This window comes from Rhinichthys klamathensis, unplaced genomic scaffold (genome assembly GCF_029890125.1).
Source record: "Rhinichthys klamathensis goyatoka isolate OS25496 unplaced genomic scaffold, OSU_Roscu_1.1 h1tg000249l_1, whole genome shotgun sequence".
NCBI lineage: Eukaryota > Metazoa > Chordata > Actinopteri > Cypriniformes > Leuciscidae > Rhinichthys > Rhinichthys klamathensis.
Genome location: NW_026606771.1, coordinates 2123712 through 2141162, shown reverse-complemented (window position 1 = coordinate 2141162; position 17451 = coordinate 2123712). Strand labels below are relative to the sequence as shown.

Here is a 17451-nt window from a genome sequence, read left to right as displayed (position 1 = left end):
AAAGAACATTTTACTCCTAAATAAAGGTGAAATTTATTATTTTCTGTCTTTTGACAATATTTGCATAAAAAAGTAATCTGATTATGTAATGCACGATACTTGTAATGCGTTACTTTATACGATACATCAAATGGTAATCTAATTTCGTAACACACGTTACTTTTAATGCGTTACTTGGTGCATCAAAAAAGTAATCTGACTATGTAATGCATGTTACTTTTAATGCGTTACTTTACATGTTACATCAAAACGGTAATCTGATTACGTAATGCACGTTACTTTTAATGCGTTACTTTACATGTTACACCCAAATGGTAATCTGATTTCGTAATGCACGTTACTTTTAATGCGTTACTTTACATGTTACATCAAAATGGTAATCTGATTACATAATGCACGTTACTTTTAATGCGTTACTTTACATGTTACATCAAAATGGTAATCTGATTACATAATGCACGTTACTTTTAATGCGTTACTTTACATGTTACATCAAAATGGTAATCTGATTACATAATGCACGTTACTTTTAATGCGTTACTTTACATGTTACATCAAAATGGTAATCTGATTACATAATGCACGTTACTTTTAATGCGTTACTTTACATGTTACATCAAAATGGTAATCTGATTACTTAATGCACGTTACTTTTAATGCGTTACTTTACATGTTACATCAAAATGGTAATCTGATTACATAATGCACGTTACTTTTAATGCGTTACTTTACATGTTACATCAAAATGGTAATCTGATTACTTAATGCACGTTACTTTTAATGCGTTACTTTACATGTTACATCAAAATGGTAATCTGATTACATAATGCACGTTACTTTTAATGCGTTACTTTACATGTTACATCAAAATGGTAATCTGATTACGTAATGCACATTACTTTTAATGCGTTACTTTACATGTTACATCAAAATGGTAATCTGATTACGTAATGCACGTTACTTTTAATGCGTTACTTTACATGTTACATCAAAATGGTAATCTGATTACTTAATGCACGTTACTTTTAATGCGTTACTTTACATGTTACATCAAAATGGTAATCTGATTACTTAATGCACGTTACTTTTAATGCGTTACTTTACATGTTACATCAAAATGGTAATCTGATTACATAATGCACGTTACTTTTAATGCGTTACTTTACATGTTACATCAAAATGGTAATCTGATTACGTAATGCACATTACTTTTAATGCGTTACTTTACTCGTTACATCAAAAAAATTATCTAATTACGTAATGCACGTTACTTGTAATGCGTTATTTTACTTGTTGCATCAAAAAAGTAATCCAAATACCTAATGCAAGTTCCTTGTAATGCGTTGTTACATTAAAAAAGTAATCTGATTACACAAAACCAGCATGGTACAATATAACAGAACATGTATAAACTGTGTTTTTAAGCATTTCTGTGGCTTTTCCAAGACATGAGGTTCTTTTCTAGACCCAGAAACCACTAGCATGAGCAACTAATGCAACCGCTGACGTACATGAGTGTAAAGTGTGTGTGCTGGTGTCTGTGGTTTTGCACACTCACAGCAGCTGTCGGATGTTGCTCCAGTCCACACACATGGTGGGCACTTTGGTGCTGCAATGCTCGTGAAACTTGTATCCGCACGTCTGACATCTGAAGCCATGTAGAAGAAACTTCTGACATATGTCGCAAAAGGCCAACTTCAAAAACGTCTTTCGTACCTGTGAAGGGGGACGGTCAGATGTTAAAGTCACTGTAAAATGACATCAGATCAATTCACGCTCACTGTCTACAGGAACTCACAAAATTGTGCGTGGTCAGCGGGACGTGATCTAAGACTTCGACCAGAAGCTCCTCTCCCACCAGCGAGGTCGAGTCTGTGCTCCAGTCCATACGCAGCTTCTTACTGCACAAACAACATCGGGCTTTCACTCACGGAGCAGTGCATTGACTTTCAGGAGCAAAACTCAGCTTTACAGTTGTGTCTAAATTATTACAGTTATTAAACAGAAGATATTCAGAAGATGCACCAGTAAGAATAAGGGTTTTATTACTTAACATGAACTAACAATGAAAAGCATTTATTATTCTTGGTTGATGCTAAAATCACAATGAAATCAAAATGGACAGCTCTTGTTTTTTTATGTAATTTTGTAGGGTTTATTCTAAAAATGTGCACATTATTATTGTTTTAAATTCCTTGTTTTATTGTTTTAAACATCTCTTCTCTGATGACGAGGGCGGAGCTATAACCTGTCACTCACATGAGATCAGCCAATAGCAAACCACAACCATCCAATCAACTCCCCACAGACACAATCAAGCCCCGCCCACATCTGTTCTGGTTCCAGAAGCGTTTCACTCGATATACGACACTATAGAGAAGAACTAGTGCAACTTCTCTTCCATGCAGACTTTGACTAATTTGAACAAATGGACCTGAGCTGATATGAACTAACAATGAAGATTAAATACTGTAAAAAAATATATATATTGCTCATTGTTAGTTAATATTAGCCAATGCATCATTGTAAAGTGTTTCATGCATTGATCAGCTTTGCTCTGGTCACTGCAATCAACTTACATTCTCTCTGCAAAACTGCTTAAACTCGGTCACAACACTATTTTAAGCCATTAATTGACATGAGCTTTTCCTCCAGGATATCCAAGTGTTCAACATTAAATTCCCAAACGAATCAGAATCGAATTATGTGCTTGTGAAACATCATACCAAATTAGGAAGTCTGCATTAATACCCAGCCCTATCAACTACAGTGGATTAGATGATTGTGATGACGTTACATCACTCTGTAGAGATCCGTGTCCACATGAAAGTCTTTTTCTGATGGTCGATGGCAAAAATACCAAATTAATTTGCATTTAATATAAAAACAACTTTTTATTGGCACTGCATGTTGATAGTGCTCAGTCCTTCTCATTGTATTCCATTTTTATTATAATTTTTTGTGCCACAACTTACAATGTGTGTTCTCGATGGAGCTTGAAGACGGCGCAGCACTCGGGCTGGAGTCCACGCACCGACAGGGCTTTGATGAGGCAGTTGCGCAGCGTCATTCCCGCTCGCACGTTCACCTAATTCAACACAAGTCTCAGATTTCATCACTTCAATGGAGAAGAAGGGTATGAACATGCATGTGAACGTTACATAGATCTTTAGCATTATAGCGACTAGCATTTGTGAGTTTGTAAAAACTAGAGATGCATGATATATATCGGCCAGCATATCGGAAACGCACCGATATATGTTCATTTTTAATGTTATCGGTATCAGCCCGATGAGAAAATATGGCCGATTTATTAAAGCTGATAAATAATGTATTATTTCCTCTTCAGATGCGTCTGTTCAAAATGATGGTTCTGAATTGCTTGAAATAGGATTGAAATCACTTCAAAAAATTACAATACATTTAATACATTTAGTCTGTCATATCGGCTACATAAAATTATAATGAGAACATCATTATTATTGTGTGTTTGGGACATGGCTTTCAATGCAGACTCACTGAGACGTTTGTTTTTGTACAAATGTTTGTTTTTGCTCTTAAAAATTACATAAAAATTTGGATTTAAATTTATCGGCCAATATATCGGTTTCCAAATATAAAGAATTATCGGGCCAAATTTTTATAAATCAGTGCATCTCTACTAAAAACAAACTACTTTTACATCAAGGCACTTCCAACATAAAGGCCCGTTCACACCGAGGACGATACAGATTCGCCACCATGGGTCACATGACTATAAATGATCAAATGACCTCCTTGAAGTGACTTCACATGTGCCCTTCGCTAACGGACTCATCAAGTCAGCTTTATTAATACAGCGCTTTTTACAGCACAGAGGTTCAAAGCAGCTTTACAGAGATAACAAGAAAATAATGCAACAAAGTTTGTTTCCAGAAGAAAATAGCGTCACAGTCCAGCTTCAGTAAGTTCAGTGATGGTTAATTTTTTTTGTTAAAAAGTTATTAATTTAGTTCATTTATATATATATATAGCCACTCTGGAGAAAACCGTGATGTCATCGTCCAGCTCAGTTCAGTTCTCATATAATGGTGTCAATGCAGGAGATAAATAATATTGTTGAATATTAACTTAAATGAAAGTTGGAAGGGATTCAGTCGGTCACTTTTATTGCCCTTCAAGCACGCAAAAACGCCGTTTGGAATCCGCCGATTGTTATAGTAATCGTTCTAGGAGAGAACGGGCCTCAATGTGCAAAAGCACTGAACTAGGGTAAATATTCAAACACGCACTCCATCCTCATCATGAACATGGAAAATAAATAACACAGATGCTGTTGTTGTTACCACAGTCCGCTGCTTGTTGGGCAGGTAGACGCGGATCGTGCCGCTAGCTTTAGAGTCTGGGATTCTCCCATCGTCTGACAATCTCCGGTACGGGAAGTTCTTGAGAATGTTGGGAGACATGCAGGGATCTTCGAACACAGAGTCTTTGCATCCGAACCCGTGACTGGCGCTCTTCCAGGCCCCTTGAACATGCTCCATCACGACAGGCAGCGGCGCACAGGGATCTAGCAGGAGAACAACCGATATAACGGGTCAGCCACACAAACACTATCACACAAGGCATGAAACATGATCTAAGGTTAATAGAAAACTCCATTTCCTACTTCCATTGCTCTCGATTAGTGGCGGCAGCTCTGAAGTGGGTATTGTGTGTGTGTGATGGGACTACGTGACTAGCAGAGAAAACCCTCCAAAACAGCAGGATAACGCTTTATAACTCAACTTTATTTCTAGAGCACTTTCAAAAACCACAATGGGTCCCACAGTGCTGTACATAAAAATAAAAAGTGCATACAACCAAAAATACATAAAAATTGCAACACATTAATCAAAGCTAAGGAAAGTAAGTTTTTATAAACAAGGTCAAGACTTCATTTAATGTCTGCAGTATTACAGCGCGTTACACGTGAGCCGTCAAGGACAAATAACTCTGACGAGAAATCATTCAAAAGAACATCCAAATGTTTTTCAGATTATGATGATAATAATAATAAACTGATAACATTTTGATGATGAATGTGTATCACGTTAGAAGAAGCAAACTTTATCAAAGAAAGAAGGTCAGTCTTTTCATAAAATAATTCTTCACTGTCTAAACAAGAGTATAACGTCCTTTTAATAACACTAAGCATCAGAAACAGCTTGATGAGAATTAAATTACTAGGCTATTTAAAGAGGAGCCATTATGCACAGTCGTGATGTAGTTTCAGGCTCTACTAGAACAGGTTTTCCTGCTTGAATGTTGATTATTTCCTCATATTCTCCATTGTTGCGGCTCCTCTCTTCCCAGTCTGTCAGTAACGCTCTGTTTACTTCCTGTCTCTATGAAGCCCCTCCTTCTGAAAAGCACACTGTGCTCTGATTGGTCGGCTGGAGCAGTGTGTTGTGATTGGTCGAGCGCTTCGAGTGTGTTTAGGAAATCCCTTTCCATAACCGCCAGTTTAACACACTACTAACTAACTCAACCAGGCCCCGCCCCTTTATTCTGCGTATGAATTATTAAAATGAGGAATATTGTGACGTGTTCGTTCCCGGAAGAAACTCAAGACTACAATAGAGGAGTTTCAGGAGTTCAGGAACACTAAGCATCAGAAACACACAAAAAAGTCCAATTTTGAGCTTGATAACAAGATTGAAACCAATGCTTACATGTTCTATTTATTAAATTTCTTTTTTAAAAGGTTCATGTACTGCGTTAGATTAAACTGGGTCATGGCACTTGCATATTGTTGTCCTACTGTTAGTTTAACTGCTTCTTTTGCTCTCATTTGTAAGTCATTCTGGATAAAAGCGACTGCTAAATGAATAAAGTCAGATGCTGAACCTGAAAATGAAACGCAGAGAATCTCTCAGTCATGTGATATTAACCTGCTTTTCAGGACCAAACACCCGACAGAAACATTAATCATCAAGTCTCTGCCGCTAAGAAGAGCAGAAGTGCAGATGGTGACAGATATCTGTCAGGAACTGTTGCTAGCCTGAGACTTACAGTGTCCTGACAGTTATGCTGTGTGTTCTGGTGTTCCTCCAATGAAGGACGCGATGCTTCTGCCCTGGCAGTGTGTGTCGGTCAGATGGTTCGCCCACACCGCACAGTCATGCGAGTTACACAGTATCGGCAGCCAAGACCAATGCATTTCTCACCCGTTCGGCATCCACCTGTTCGCTCTCGGAAAGTAACTGTGCAACTATGTTGGGTTGAACTCGTTCATTGTTCTGCCATCAGGAACCAGTCGAGCAGGTCCGAGCGGCTCACACACACACGCTCATGCTAATCCGACGGTCAACGTGTCAGAAACACTAATTACTCTGTAAAGCATTTCTGTGTCATGCTGAATAATTCTCCCTCATTTCTCTCTGCATCACACATATAATGCAATATCAATGTCAGGTTTACAAACTAAAACATTGCCCTTCATTTACAACAAACATTTCAATGTCACATTATCTTGTTTGTGTGCATTTATAACAATACAATAAAACATAACATATTATAATATAAATGTGCTTGCATTAGATATTAAGTGGGCATTAAGCTTAAGAATGCCATGCCAATGATTTATAAAGTTAAAGCTTTAAAAATATGAATGCTCATTAAATGCAAACATATCTGAAATTTTCAGTAGTTATACAATAAATGCTAAACTGGACTGGTAATGTGTAAGACGATTTTAATAACTCAGCAGCCTGAGAAAAACAGACCTATTTGCAACATCTAATTCTAAAAACACACATTAATATCTTGCCTTTGTTCAAAAGCAGAACTGACCAATAACTTGATCAAACAGAGAAGACTATTTGCATTTTTTTTAGCTATGAAGAGGGCAATAATTCAGAGGACATTGTCACCCAGTTACATTTCATTTGTTCAACCGTTTTAAAAGACTAACGTTATATCACTTTCATTAAACTATGACCCAATTTACCATAACAATATCTATTTACCGACAAAAGACAGAATATTTTCACTACCAATAAGACTCTGATGTTTTGACCTCAGTTCATGTGTTTAGTTACTTTGATACAGCACCTAGACACACACACAGACACACACACACACACACACACACACACACACACACACACACACACAGCTGACTGTATGGCTAGAAAGATTAACAGTGCGTGCTTTAATATAGGCTATTTAACCGTGTTTACAAGCTCAATCAATGATCTTCAGTATAGCACACATCACACAAACACACAATAACAACTGCGATGGATGTTTCACTATAATCTCGCTCGGATCAGCAGCGAGGCGCGATATAATCTGCATGAAATACTGTGCACGCGAAATAAAGAGACTCGCTTTACTCACCAAAGAAAGTTGTTGAATTGTTGATCCGCCATGATTATCGCTACAGGGAGAGTGTGACGTGAGAGTGATGTCATCCGCTTCGTCACAGCTCGCGACGCGACAACAACGCTACTTTTCGCAGACGGTCGCGTGATATGGCAAGCCCGACATACATTCAAACCATGAAATCAAACGACCAATTCTTATTTCGTTTTTTTATGAAATATTGCCGTGTTTATTATACATAATTTACCCGTGCACATCATTCTTGTTTTAAATACATGTGCCTGGTAATCTTGAATCAAAATAACTTCCCCTCCCTGTTGGAGCCACATCTCTTCTCTGATGAGAGTTAAGTGGTGCGAGGGCGGGGCAATCTGTCACTCACATTAGATCCACCAATAGCAAACCACAACCAACCAATCAATTCCCCACGGACTAAATGAAGCCACGCCCTACATTTGTTCCTACTTCAGAAGCATTTCACTCGGATAGGCTATACCACACATTATAGAAGAAAAGACGAGTGCTACTTCCCTTAATGCTGTTTTTAAAGGGGTCATATAATGTCATTTTTGTATAAGCTAGTATGATTCTTTAGGGTCTAAATTAAAAGTTTGTAATATACTTTAATTACAAATTCTCATTAGTATTGTAAGAAAACACTTATTTTACTTGGTCAAAAACAGCTCTGTTTTCAGCACGCTGTTTCAGTGCATATGCCTTTGAGGGTGTATTCACACCTGCATTGTTTGGTTCGATTGAATCGAACTCTAGTTCGTTTCCCCCCTTGGTGCGGACCTTTTGGGCAGGTGTGAATACAGCAATCGAACTCGGGTGCGGACCAAACAACCGAACTGAGACCCAGCTGAAGAGGTGGTCTCGGTACGGTTCCAAACGAACTCTGGTACGGTTCGTTTACGGTGTGAACATGAACCGACCCAATTGCAAGAAAGCACTGCGCCTTTGAGTTAACAGACTTCCGTAGTCGAGAATTTGGCATAATGGTTTGTGTTATTGTTGTTCAAGTGCGAAAGAGAATTCCATTCCGGCGCGCTGTCTGGCCACACGATACTGTTGCGCGTCTTTCTGCGCGTCGTGTGGTGTGTGCATCATTGGAATGGAATGAATGAATGAGTGTGTGCATCAGGACATTCACATACAGAGCGTTCTCTTTAGTCTAATCGCGCATAGATGCAAAAAAAGCTTTTGCAGTTCATACAATGTAACGATAGTTACAATACAAGGATGACGCTGCGTTAAACTGGACAAACTTAATCGCAAGCGTTAACATTGACAGCACTTGTTAGCAGTAGCCTATATACAATAAGATTCTCATTATTTGAATGTGAACATAGCCCCTCTCTATGAATGAAAACTTTATACCTTATCCGTCTTCTGCGCAGTTTCTTCATATTGCGTTTGTACAGAATAACACAAAATTAGTAAAATAACAAATATTGCAGTACGAAATATCTCCATGCTGAGCCTTTTTTGCACTTCCTGATTTCCCTACTTGAGAATCCTTGTCCAATGAATGGACGACCTTAGCACACGTGTGGTTTTGTTTACAAATTTTGGTTCACTTGCAAAAAGAGCAGTGTGAAAGCGAACCGTACCAAAAAAAAAAAAAAAATTTATTTGGTCCGGACCAAAGCAAGTGAACTATCGGACTTTCCTGGTGTGAATACACCCTAAATGATGAGCTTTGCTCACCCCGCCTCTCTGTTCTGTGCGTACACAGTGTGTAACACATAGACTGTAAAAAAAGATGGACGACGCCCCTTCGCTCTTTTCCATTGGAGAGAACTGAAGCCGCCAGAGTCCCGATATGGCGCTGACATATTGGAACTTGAGTCTGCGCAGTAGCGTTTTCGGGACCAGTCATGCGCAGTCGTGAGCAGGAAGTAAAGCCGCGAAATCAAGGCCCCGCCCTCACTCTCGCTGAATCAATCGCAAGCACACGCCCCGCACTTTTCTTAAGTGGCCTTGTCTGCTCCATTCCTCGCCAATGATGTCTGCTGATTGTAGTACCTCATTAAAATAAGGTAAATACAACTACTAACCACATATTCAAACATTATGAAAAAAAGTCTGTTGGTGCTTCAGTTACTACTTCGCACAGAGAACCTGTCAATCACAGCTGTCAATCATGATGTCACAGCACCGTTTTTATAGCATCAAATAACTAACTAAAAACTAACTTATTTTAAAAACAAACACTTGAAATTACATCAACGTGATAGAAACTACAGTAAATGACAGAAACTATCTTTAGAAAAAAGATATGTGAAGTGTAATTTAATTATTTTGTTGGTCTCACGTCCTGTTGAATAACATGGGGAGGCGGGGCTTATGAGCTATACTAGGACCGGTCACCGGGGGGCGATCGAGACGTTTTGGCTTCACTTTTGAGGGCTTGTGCGGCACGCTTGGTCTAACCAAGCGGCAACCTCCCAGTCTCTCTCTTGAAACCAACACGGAAGTGAATTAAACTGCAATTCATCGACTGACCACTTGAGGCAGGCTGCAGAAGTGAGTCAAATCTGCATCTCCCCCATGTTAAAATGCCCAACTTTACAGCAGAAAAAAACATGTTTACAGCCTGGAGCAAAAAGTGGTTTTGGTCTTGATAGCTTATTTTACCCTTCATGACAACTGTGAGGGGGGTGAAATTTTTTACAACTCATCCGTTTAAATGATATTAAGCCTGCATAATTAAGGGCGTGGCCACTTGAGTGACAGGTGGATTGCGGCCGTTTGTCTGTCACTCTCAGCTAATTCCAGCAGCTGCTGTACTTGCCATCTCTGCCGTGTTTGTGCTTTTTTCGGAATTATTTCATACAATTTAATACACGTATTATACCTTCGCCCACGCCGTTGGATTCCGTTGTTGTCGAGTATGGAGAGAAAAACCATCGCTGTATTTCCAGTTGTTTTCCTCGCATGCACTAACGTTAATGGATGTCTGACCTGGAGGTCCTTGCTAAAAAAGTCTATAGATATAGAGACCACACTCGTTATGCCGTACTGTTGCTCTCACGGAACAGATATGCTTATTAAACTTTTTAGTGTTAAATATAAAGTACCGTCAGATGCAATCCTGCAGGTGTCAGTGCTCTCCGTCCATGCAGTAACGTTAGATGCACTCCCTTAAATGAGCGGGGATTTCTAGTGCATAACTTGAACTTCTGAGGTAATATCTTTGGTTTAACCCTTTTGAGAAATTGAGAGGCAGCCAAAATCAGATTTTAAAATGGACTGAACAAAGCTCTTTACGAACTTGACGTGCGATGCCCTGCTGACTGACGTGTGCGCATGAATTACTGTCACGCACAAGCTCAGAGCAATGTTGTAAGTTACTGCATGATAATACATTTTTATAGCAGACTAATAATACATCACGATACACAGTCTCACTTTTAGTTACGTCTTTTAACTATTATAATATTTCGAAGGGCAAAAACATGAACTTTACCTATTGGCTTTAATTTTTCAATCAGCTGTCACTTTAACGCGAGGCCAGTAGCTCCACCCACGTCCTGCCTTTTTGCCCATTTTCTGTTATCCGGTAGTGACGAGAGGTGACGCGCTGCCAAGATGGCGACGGCCGGCCCCGCCCACTTTAGGCTTCAAAAATGCTCTTCAGAAACCTACGGGTAACGTCACGGACACTACGTCCATATTTTTTTACAGTCTATGGGTGTAACACAATAACACAATAACCATAACGCGTTGTTCAGTATAAACGTGGGATTATGAATTATATTGAGAACATCATACATAGAAAACATGCCGTAATGTACCCTAAGTGTAAACAGACGCATTCATTGTGAAGCGTGCAGCTAGCGATTTGCAAAGATTAATATAAATATTAATATAAAGTTTAATAAAACGTTACACTCACTTCAGTTGTTCTAGAGGTTCAGCAGGAACACGAATAGCTGGTACCGATCATTTATTCATGAGCAGCTTCTTAGCAAAACCAGCTGTATACTGACCCTCCTTTATAAAGCAGTCTGGTGTGTGAAATGATTCGCGCAAACATGAAAGCATTGACGTTGCTCGTGGGGAATAATACCTTCGAAAACAAACTCAGCCACTGCGTCTTCAGCGGTTCGGATTTAGGAACATTAAAATGACTGCTGTGTTCGTTATTGCACCCAAGAACAGAACACCACAATCGCTTAGACGCCATTCTGCTTATAGACAGTGCTCCAGCATATCAACAATGAGCGCGCCGGTCCGCGCGGACTATGATTGACAGCTGGCTCACGAGCGAGGGCGGGTCTGTGTTGAAACGTTGCTGTCGGTTGCTGTCAATCAACAATCGTGGGAGGGGCTTCCGAGCTTGTGACGTCACAAGCTCGAACGGCTTGATTTGAGGCAGGGGAAAACATATAAGGAGATTAAAACAAAAACACTGGATGGATTTTTATCATTTTATGATGGTTGTGTACAGACACTGCCAACACACATTTCAGTACAATCAACTTGTAAAAGTGCATGTACCATTATATGACCCCTTTAAAGGATGTCCTATTATGCCCCTTTACAAAGTATTGATTCTGTTTTTGGGGTGTACTAGAAGATGTTTTCATTGTCAGTATTGTTCATTATTTTTGGTGTTCGATGAAGCCCCTCCTTCTGAAATATGAAATGAGTTGTGATTGGTCAGTTGGCCCATTGTGCTGTGATTGGTCAGCTTGCCCAGTGTGCTGTGATTGGTCAGCTGGCTTAGTGTGCTGTGATTGGTCAACTGGCTCAGTGTGCTGTGATTGGTCAGCTGGCCCAGTGTGCTGTGATTGGTCAGCTGGCCCAGTGTGCTGTGATTGGTCAGCTGGCTCAGTGTGCTGTGATTGGTCAGCTTGCCCAGTGTGCTGTGATTGGTCAGCAGCCCCAGTGTGTTGTGATTGGTCAGCTGGCTCAGTGTGCTGTGATTGGTCAGCTGGCCCAGTGTGCTGTGATTGGTCAGCTGGCCCAGTGTGCTGTGATTGGTCAGCTGGCCCAGTGTGGCCCAGTGTGCTGTGATTGGTCAGCTGGCCCAGTGTGTTGTGATTGGTCAGCTGGCTCAGTGTGTTGTGATTGGTCAGCGGGCTTAGTGTGCTGTGATTGGTCAGCTGTCCCAGTGTGCTGTGATTGGTCAACTGTCCCAGTGTGCTGTGATTGGTCAGCTGGCCCAGTGTGCTGTGATTGGTCAGCTGGCCCAGTGTGCTGTGATTGGTCAGCTGGCCCAGTGTGCTGTGATTGGTCAGCTGCCTCAGTGTGCTGTGATTGGTCAACTGGCCCAGTGTGCTGTGATTGGTCAGCTGGCTCAGTGTGTTGTGATTGGTCAGCTGGCCCAGTGTGCTGTGATTGGTCAACTGGCCCAGTGTGCTGTGATTGGTCAGCTGGCTCAGTGTGTTGTGATTGGTCAGCTGGCCCAGTGTGCTGTGATTGGTCAGCTGGCCCAGTGTGCTGTGATTGGTCAGCGCTCAGCGCGTATTCAGGAAAGGTCTTGCCCCTTCATAACCGTGAGCTCAGATGTTAATGTTAACAATGGTGTCAATTTTAAACCATTTTGACCCCGATCCAGACCCTGACAATGTTAATGAACAAGAGGATCATGCAGAACGGATTTCACAGGACAGTTTCACAGGACGTTTAGTTTAGTTTAGTTTAGTTTAGTTTAGTTTAGTTTAGTTTAGTTTAGTTTAGTTTAGTTTAGTTTAGTTTAGTTTAGTTGATTTGTATAGCACATTTAAAAACAACATGCTTTGGCCAAAGTGTTTTCCATTAAAACAACAACATGTTATCCATCATTTAATCATATTTGTCTGAAAACTATGGTAATACAAACAGTAATTGATCACAAAATCATGGATCATTTTCCTAATAGTACAGTCATTTTATGAAAAAAGGTTGAACAAATTGCAACAGAAGCAAACTCAACTGATTTTGTATCCTCAATATGTCCTGAGTAAGGGAAAAAAAGCCCAGAAGAATCCCATTAGGGGAAAGTTTCGAAAAAGACCCAATATAGTCTATTCATACGCCTATTCATTCGGTTTCTCACGTGAATAGGATGTACATGGGCAAACAGTGCATAATCAAATTACGTATGTGCTAATTTGCATAAATACCACAACAGATCTAAACATTGGGTATAGCCAGGTGAAGATGTCTTGTAGAACCTTGTTGATGTATAACAGTAAAATACTTAATGTTAAGGTCTGAAGGGAACCCATTTAGGCTACCCATGAGCATTAATGCATAGAGGAAGTCAGAAGTACTTTAGAAACCAGCCTTTATTAATTATTGTTGCAGAGATGGGGTTTGTGGCTGGGGCCGTGGGACTGTTTCTGGGGGGCGAGTTTGAGGGAAGAACAGGAGACACACGGGTAAGGAGAAATAAAAAGTGTCTGGATCAAACAATCAAATTAATCCAGGAGAAACAAAAGGAAATCTTTCTTACCTGAGTGACAGTTGAGTGACAGCTTGTGGACCTTGAATGATTGACTGAATCTCTGCCCCTTATGGGGACATTTGTTTGCCTCTATAGTCTTTTACTGTAAGATGTCAACAAGATTCTACAAGACCTTTTCACCTGGCTATACCCAATGTTTAGATATGTTGTGTTATAAAATGACTCTGTTTTTTATTTACTCAGATATGCCCTGTTGTATTATAACTATTATTTATATTTTTGTATATCCAAAGATTGTAAGATAATATTTGGCTGTGTACGAGCTGTTATTAGATACCAGTACCACAGTTGTGTTGTTGTAAAAGAATAATATTAATAATAATTAAAACATTTTAAAAAAAAGATATGTTGTGTTATTTATGGAAATTAGCACATACGTAATTTGATTATGCACCGTTTGCCCATGTTAACAAACAATTTAAAAAAACTTGTAATATATTTTTTGTTTGTCTTGATGTAAGTAATCAACTCATAATTTTCATGATGATATCTAAAGGTTACATTTTTTTTACCCTATTCACGTGAGAAAAAGTATGAATAGGCAAATGAATAGGCTATATTTGGGTCTTTTTCTAAACTTTCCCCAAATGGGATTCTTCTGGGCTTTTTTTTTACTTACTGAGGATACAAAATCAGTTGAGTTTGCTTCTGTTGCAATTTGCTCAAGGTTGACCCCCAATTTTGGCTTAAAATGACGGACTATAAGGGCAGTGAATAGTCTTACAAAAGCTCCAGTAGACTCTACATCAATACTGTAAGTTAGGGGTCAGAGAGTCTCTGTGTTTGGGTTGGGTTGCCATAAAGAACCCTTTACACTTTGTGAAACAACAAACTCAAATGTTTGATCTCTTTGCCATGTTAAATGGAACTAGGTTTGTATGGGTTTGGTAGTTTTGGATCCAAACACTATATGTTGGGTTTGCCAAAGTCCCTTTCAAAGAAAACCCTAACGCTACGACACAGTAGAGCTTTACATCCAAAACATTCAGCACTGATTTCGATTTGAGTTGCATGAGTGATAGATTCTCATTATGTTTTAGCAGGTTACACTTTTACTTTTGAAAATGTTTTAAATATGATGATTTGTTCTGGGAAACAATTAATCACGATTAATCGCATCCAAAATAAAAGTTTGTGTTTCATAATATATGTGTTTGTGCTGTGTATAATTATTTTATAGGATATATATTTAAGAATTATTTTATTTATATATAAAACATTTATATATATAAGTTATGTATGAATATATATACAGTATATACATGCAAATATATATATTTTTAATATATACATGCATGTGTATTTATACATACAAAATAATTATACACAGCACACACACCCTATATTATGTAAACACAAAAACACAAACTTTAATTTTGGATGTTGCTCAGCTCTAGTTCTATTATTTACTAGCTTTTTATGTATTTTTTCAGATGATCCATACACTGGAACTTACAAAAAACTTTTTTTTCTGACATAACAGTGCCACCACATGGCCACAGCAACACATTACTTCAAGACTTGCATGATTTATAATCTCTTCCAGATATTGTGCATACAAATCATTAAATGAAACATAATTACACAACATCTCATGAGTCCAGTATTACACAATGACTGTCATAACTGTTCAGTTTTGCCCTATATAGACTGTTATGGGATGCATGATGATCTATTCAAATTCAATGCAAGAGTTTAATTTTGTTTTGATCCAAGATGTAAGACAAAAGATTACATTTAAAGCAAGATCATAGTGACTTCCACTGCATTCTAACATCATCTTCAGCTATTGTCGTGTAGAGAACAGATTATTCCTCACCTGAGTCAGGAAGGGCTGCTGAAATGCATCCGTGAGATCATCTTCTCGATCATCACACGCTCTGGATCCGCTCTCCTTGCCCGCATCCTCAGTGGAGTACAGCTGGACAAACACAAATCATTCAGGAGGAGGTTTTTCCTATGTGTAAATCCAAGGAAAGGCACTTCTTCTGCTGATGTGCTTGAGCTGCGGCTCAGAGTCAGATAAAAGCTTCTCTCTCTCTCTCTCTCTCTGTGTGTGTGTGTGTGTGTGTGTGTGTGTGTGTGTGTGTGTGTGTGTGTGTGTGTGTGTGTGTGTGTGTGTGTGTGTGTGTGTGTGTGTGTGTGTGTGTGTGTGTGTGTGTGTGTGTGTGTGTGTGTGTGTGTGTGAATCCCAGGACATCTCAGATGCTCTCAGAGGCGGAGAGAACCGAGAACAGATTTAAGGTATTCCCTCAAGCTTGCATCATCTGAAGACAACAGAAAATACAGCAGTATCAAGGGCTCAGGTGCAGATATCACTTCTATATATATGATCATTTATATTTCTCTCTCACAATATTATTGATCTCCTGCATTGACAACATTATATGAGAACTGAACTGAGCTGGACGATGACATCACGGCTAAATGAATAACTTTTTTTTTACAACAGAAATGAAGCACTGAACTGACTGAAGCTGGACTGTGACGCTATTTTCTTCTGGAAACAAACTTTGTTGCATTATTTTCCTGTTATCTCTGTAAAGCTGCTCTGAAACACTCTGTGTTGTAAAAATTGCTTTGTAAATAAGGTAGGTAGGTTAACTTTATTGTCCCAAAGGGGAATTTTTGATTGGGCACAGTGCAGAGTTGCTTCATAAATTAAAAAAACATAAAAGACATCACACATCACGAAAACACATCAACAAGAACCTGAGAAGAGAAGAAAAAGACAAATGTGACTTGATATATTTGAGCCACACGCAGGAATTTGTTTCATCCCATGTTCATTAGCAGCAATTATCTTTGTATTTTGTATCTTAATATTTGTTATATTATTGTAAAGATATATGTTGATGATACAGAGCTGAACCACCTTAACAGTGAGAGACCGCAGCTCAGAGTATTGATCCTGCTGGAATATTCTCCATCAGTCAGTCGAGTCTGCTGTAAAAGCCTTCAGGACAGCAGTCTCTCTCTCTCCCTCTCTCTCTCTCTCTCTCAAATTCAAATTTAAGTGCGATTGGAAAGGGATCGTTCTTTGATCGCTTTCTGTATGTAATTTAATCACAGTTTAAATAAGATAATTTTCATCCTACTAAGAGAAACGACGTGAAGTTGATAGTTTAGTCACTGGCTTGATTTACTGATGCATAAACAGAACGATTTTGAGAGAAAGATTACCTGTCTGAACTGAATAATTACACATCAGAAATCACAGATCATTATAATAAACATGATTACTTACATGTTTGTGGTGTTGCTGGCAGATCCATATCTAAAAGTCTGTCTGCTCTGCAAAGCCTGCGCCGAAATTGCCACTGATTTGCCAAATAATCCCCAGTGAAATGCACCGAATACAAACTAATAATGCACTGCTGAGACTTGCACATTGTTGAGAAGAACCCCACACTTTGCTAGCATTAGGATCATTTGGAAGGAATCATATACACTCACCGGCCACTTTATTAGGTACACCTGTCCAACTGCTCGTTAACACTTAATTTCTAAGCAGCCAATCACATGGCGGCAACTCAGTGCATTTAGGCATGTAGACATGGTCAAGACAATCTCCTGCAGTTCAAACCGAGCATCAGTATGGGGAAGAAAGTTGATTTGAGTGACTTTGAACGTGGCATGATTGT

At 39.2% G+C, this 17451-nt stretch overlaps 2 protein-coding genes across 5 annotated transcripts in view; one reads left to right on the top strand and one right to left on the bottom strand.

Moving 5' to 3' along the window:
- raf1b (Raf-1 proto-oncogene, serine/threonine kinase b) overlaps positions 1-15748 on the bottom strand; it is a 32407-nt gene extending 16659 nt beyond the window's left edge. For 3 of the 4 annotated variants that reach the window (XM_056266552.1, XM_056266554.1, XM_056266555.1), the window contains exons 1-5: positions 7363-7489; positions 4326-4549; positions 2976-3088; positions 1799-1901; positions 1559-1716 (exon numbers count right to left, since the gene is read on the bottom strand). In XM_056266552.1, coding sequence (XP_056122527.1) covers positions 1559-1716; positions 1799-1901; positions 2976-3088; positions 4326-4523 — 572 coding nt within the window. In that variant the 5' untranslated portion in view covers positions 4524-4549; positions 7363-7489. Of the gene's footprint in view, positions 1-1558; positions 1717-1798; positions 1902-2975; positions 3089-4325; positions 4550-7362; positions 7490-15626 lie in introns of those variants that run through there. The other variant, XM_056266553.1, reaches the window with a different exon arrangement.
- LOC130100896 (metalloproteinase inhibitor 2-like) overlaps positions 1-17451 on the top strand; it is a 318524-nt gene that overhangs the window by 287276 nt on the left and 13797 nt on the right. The gene's annotated exons all lie outside the window — the stretch shown is intronic.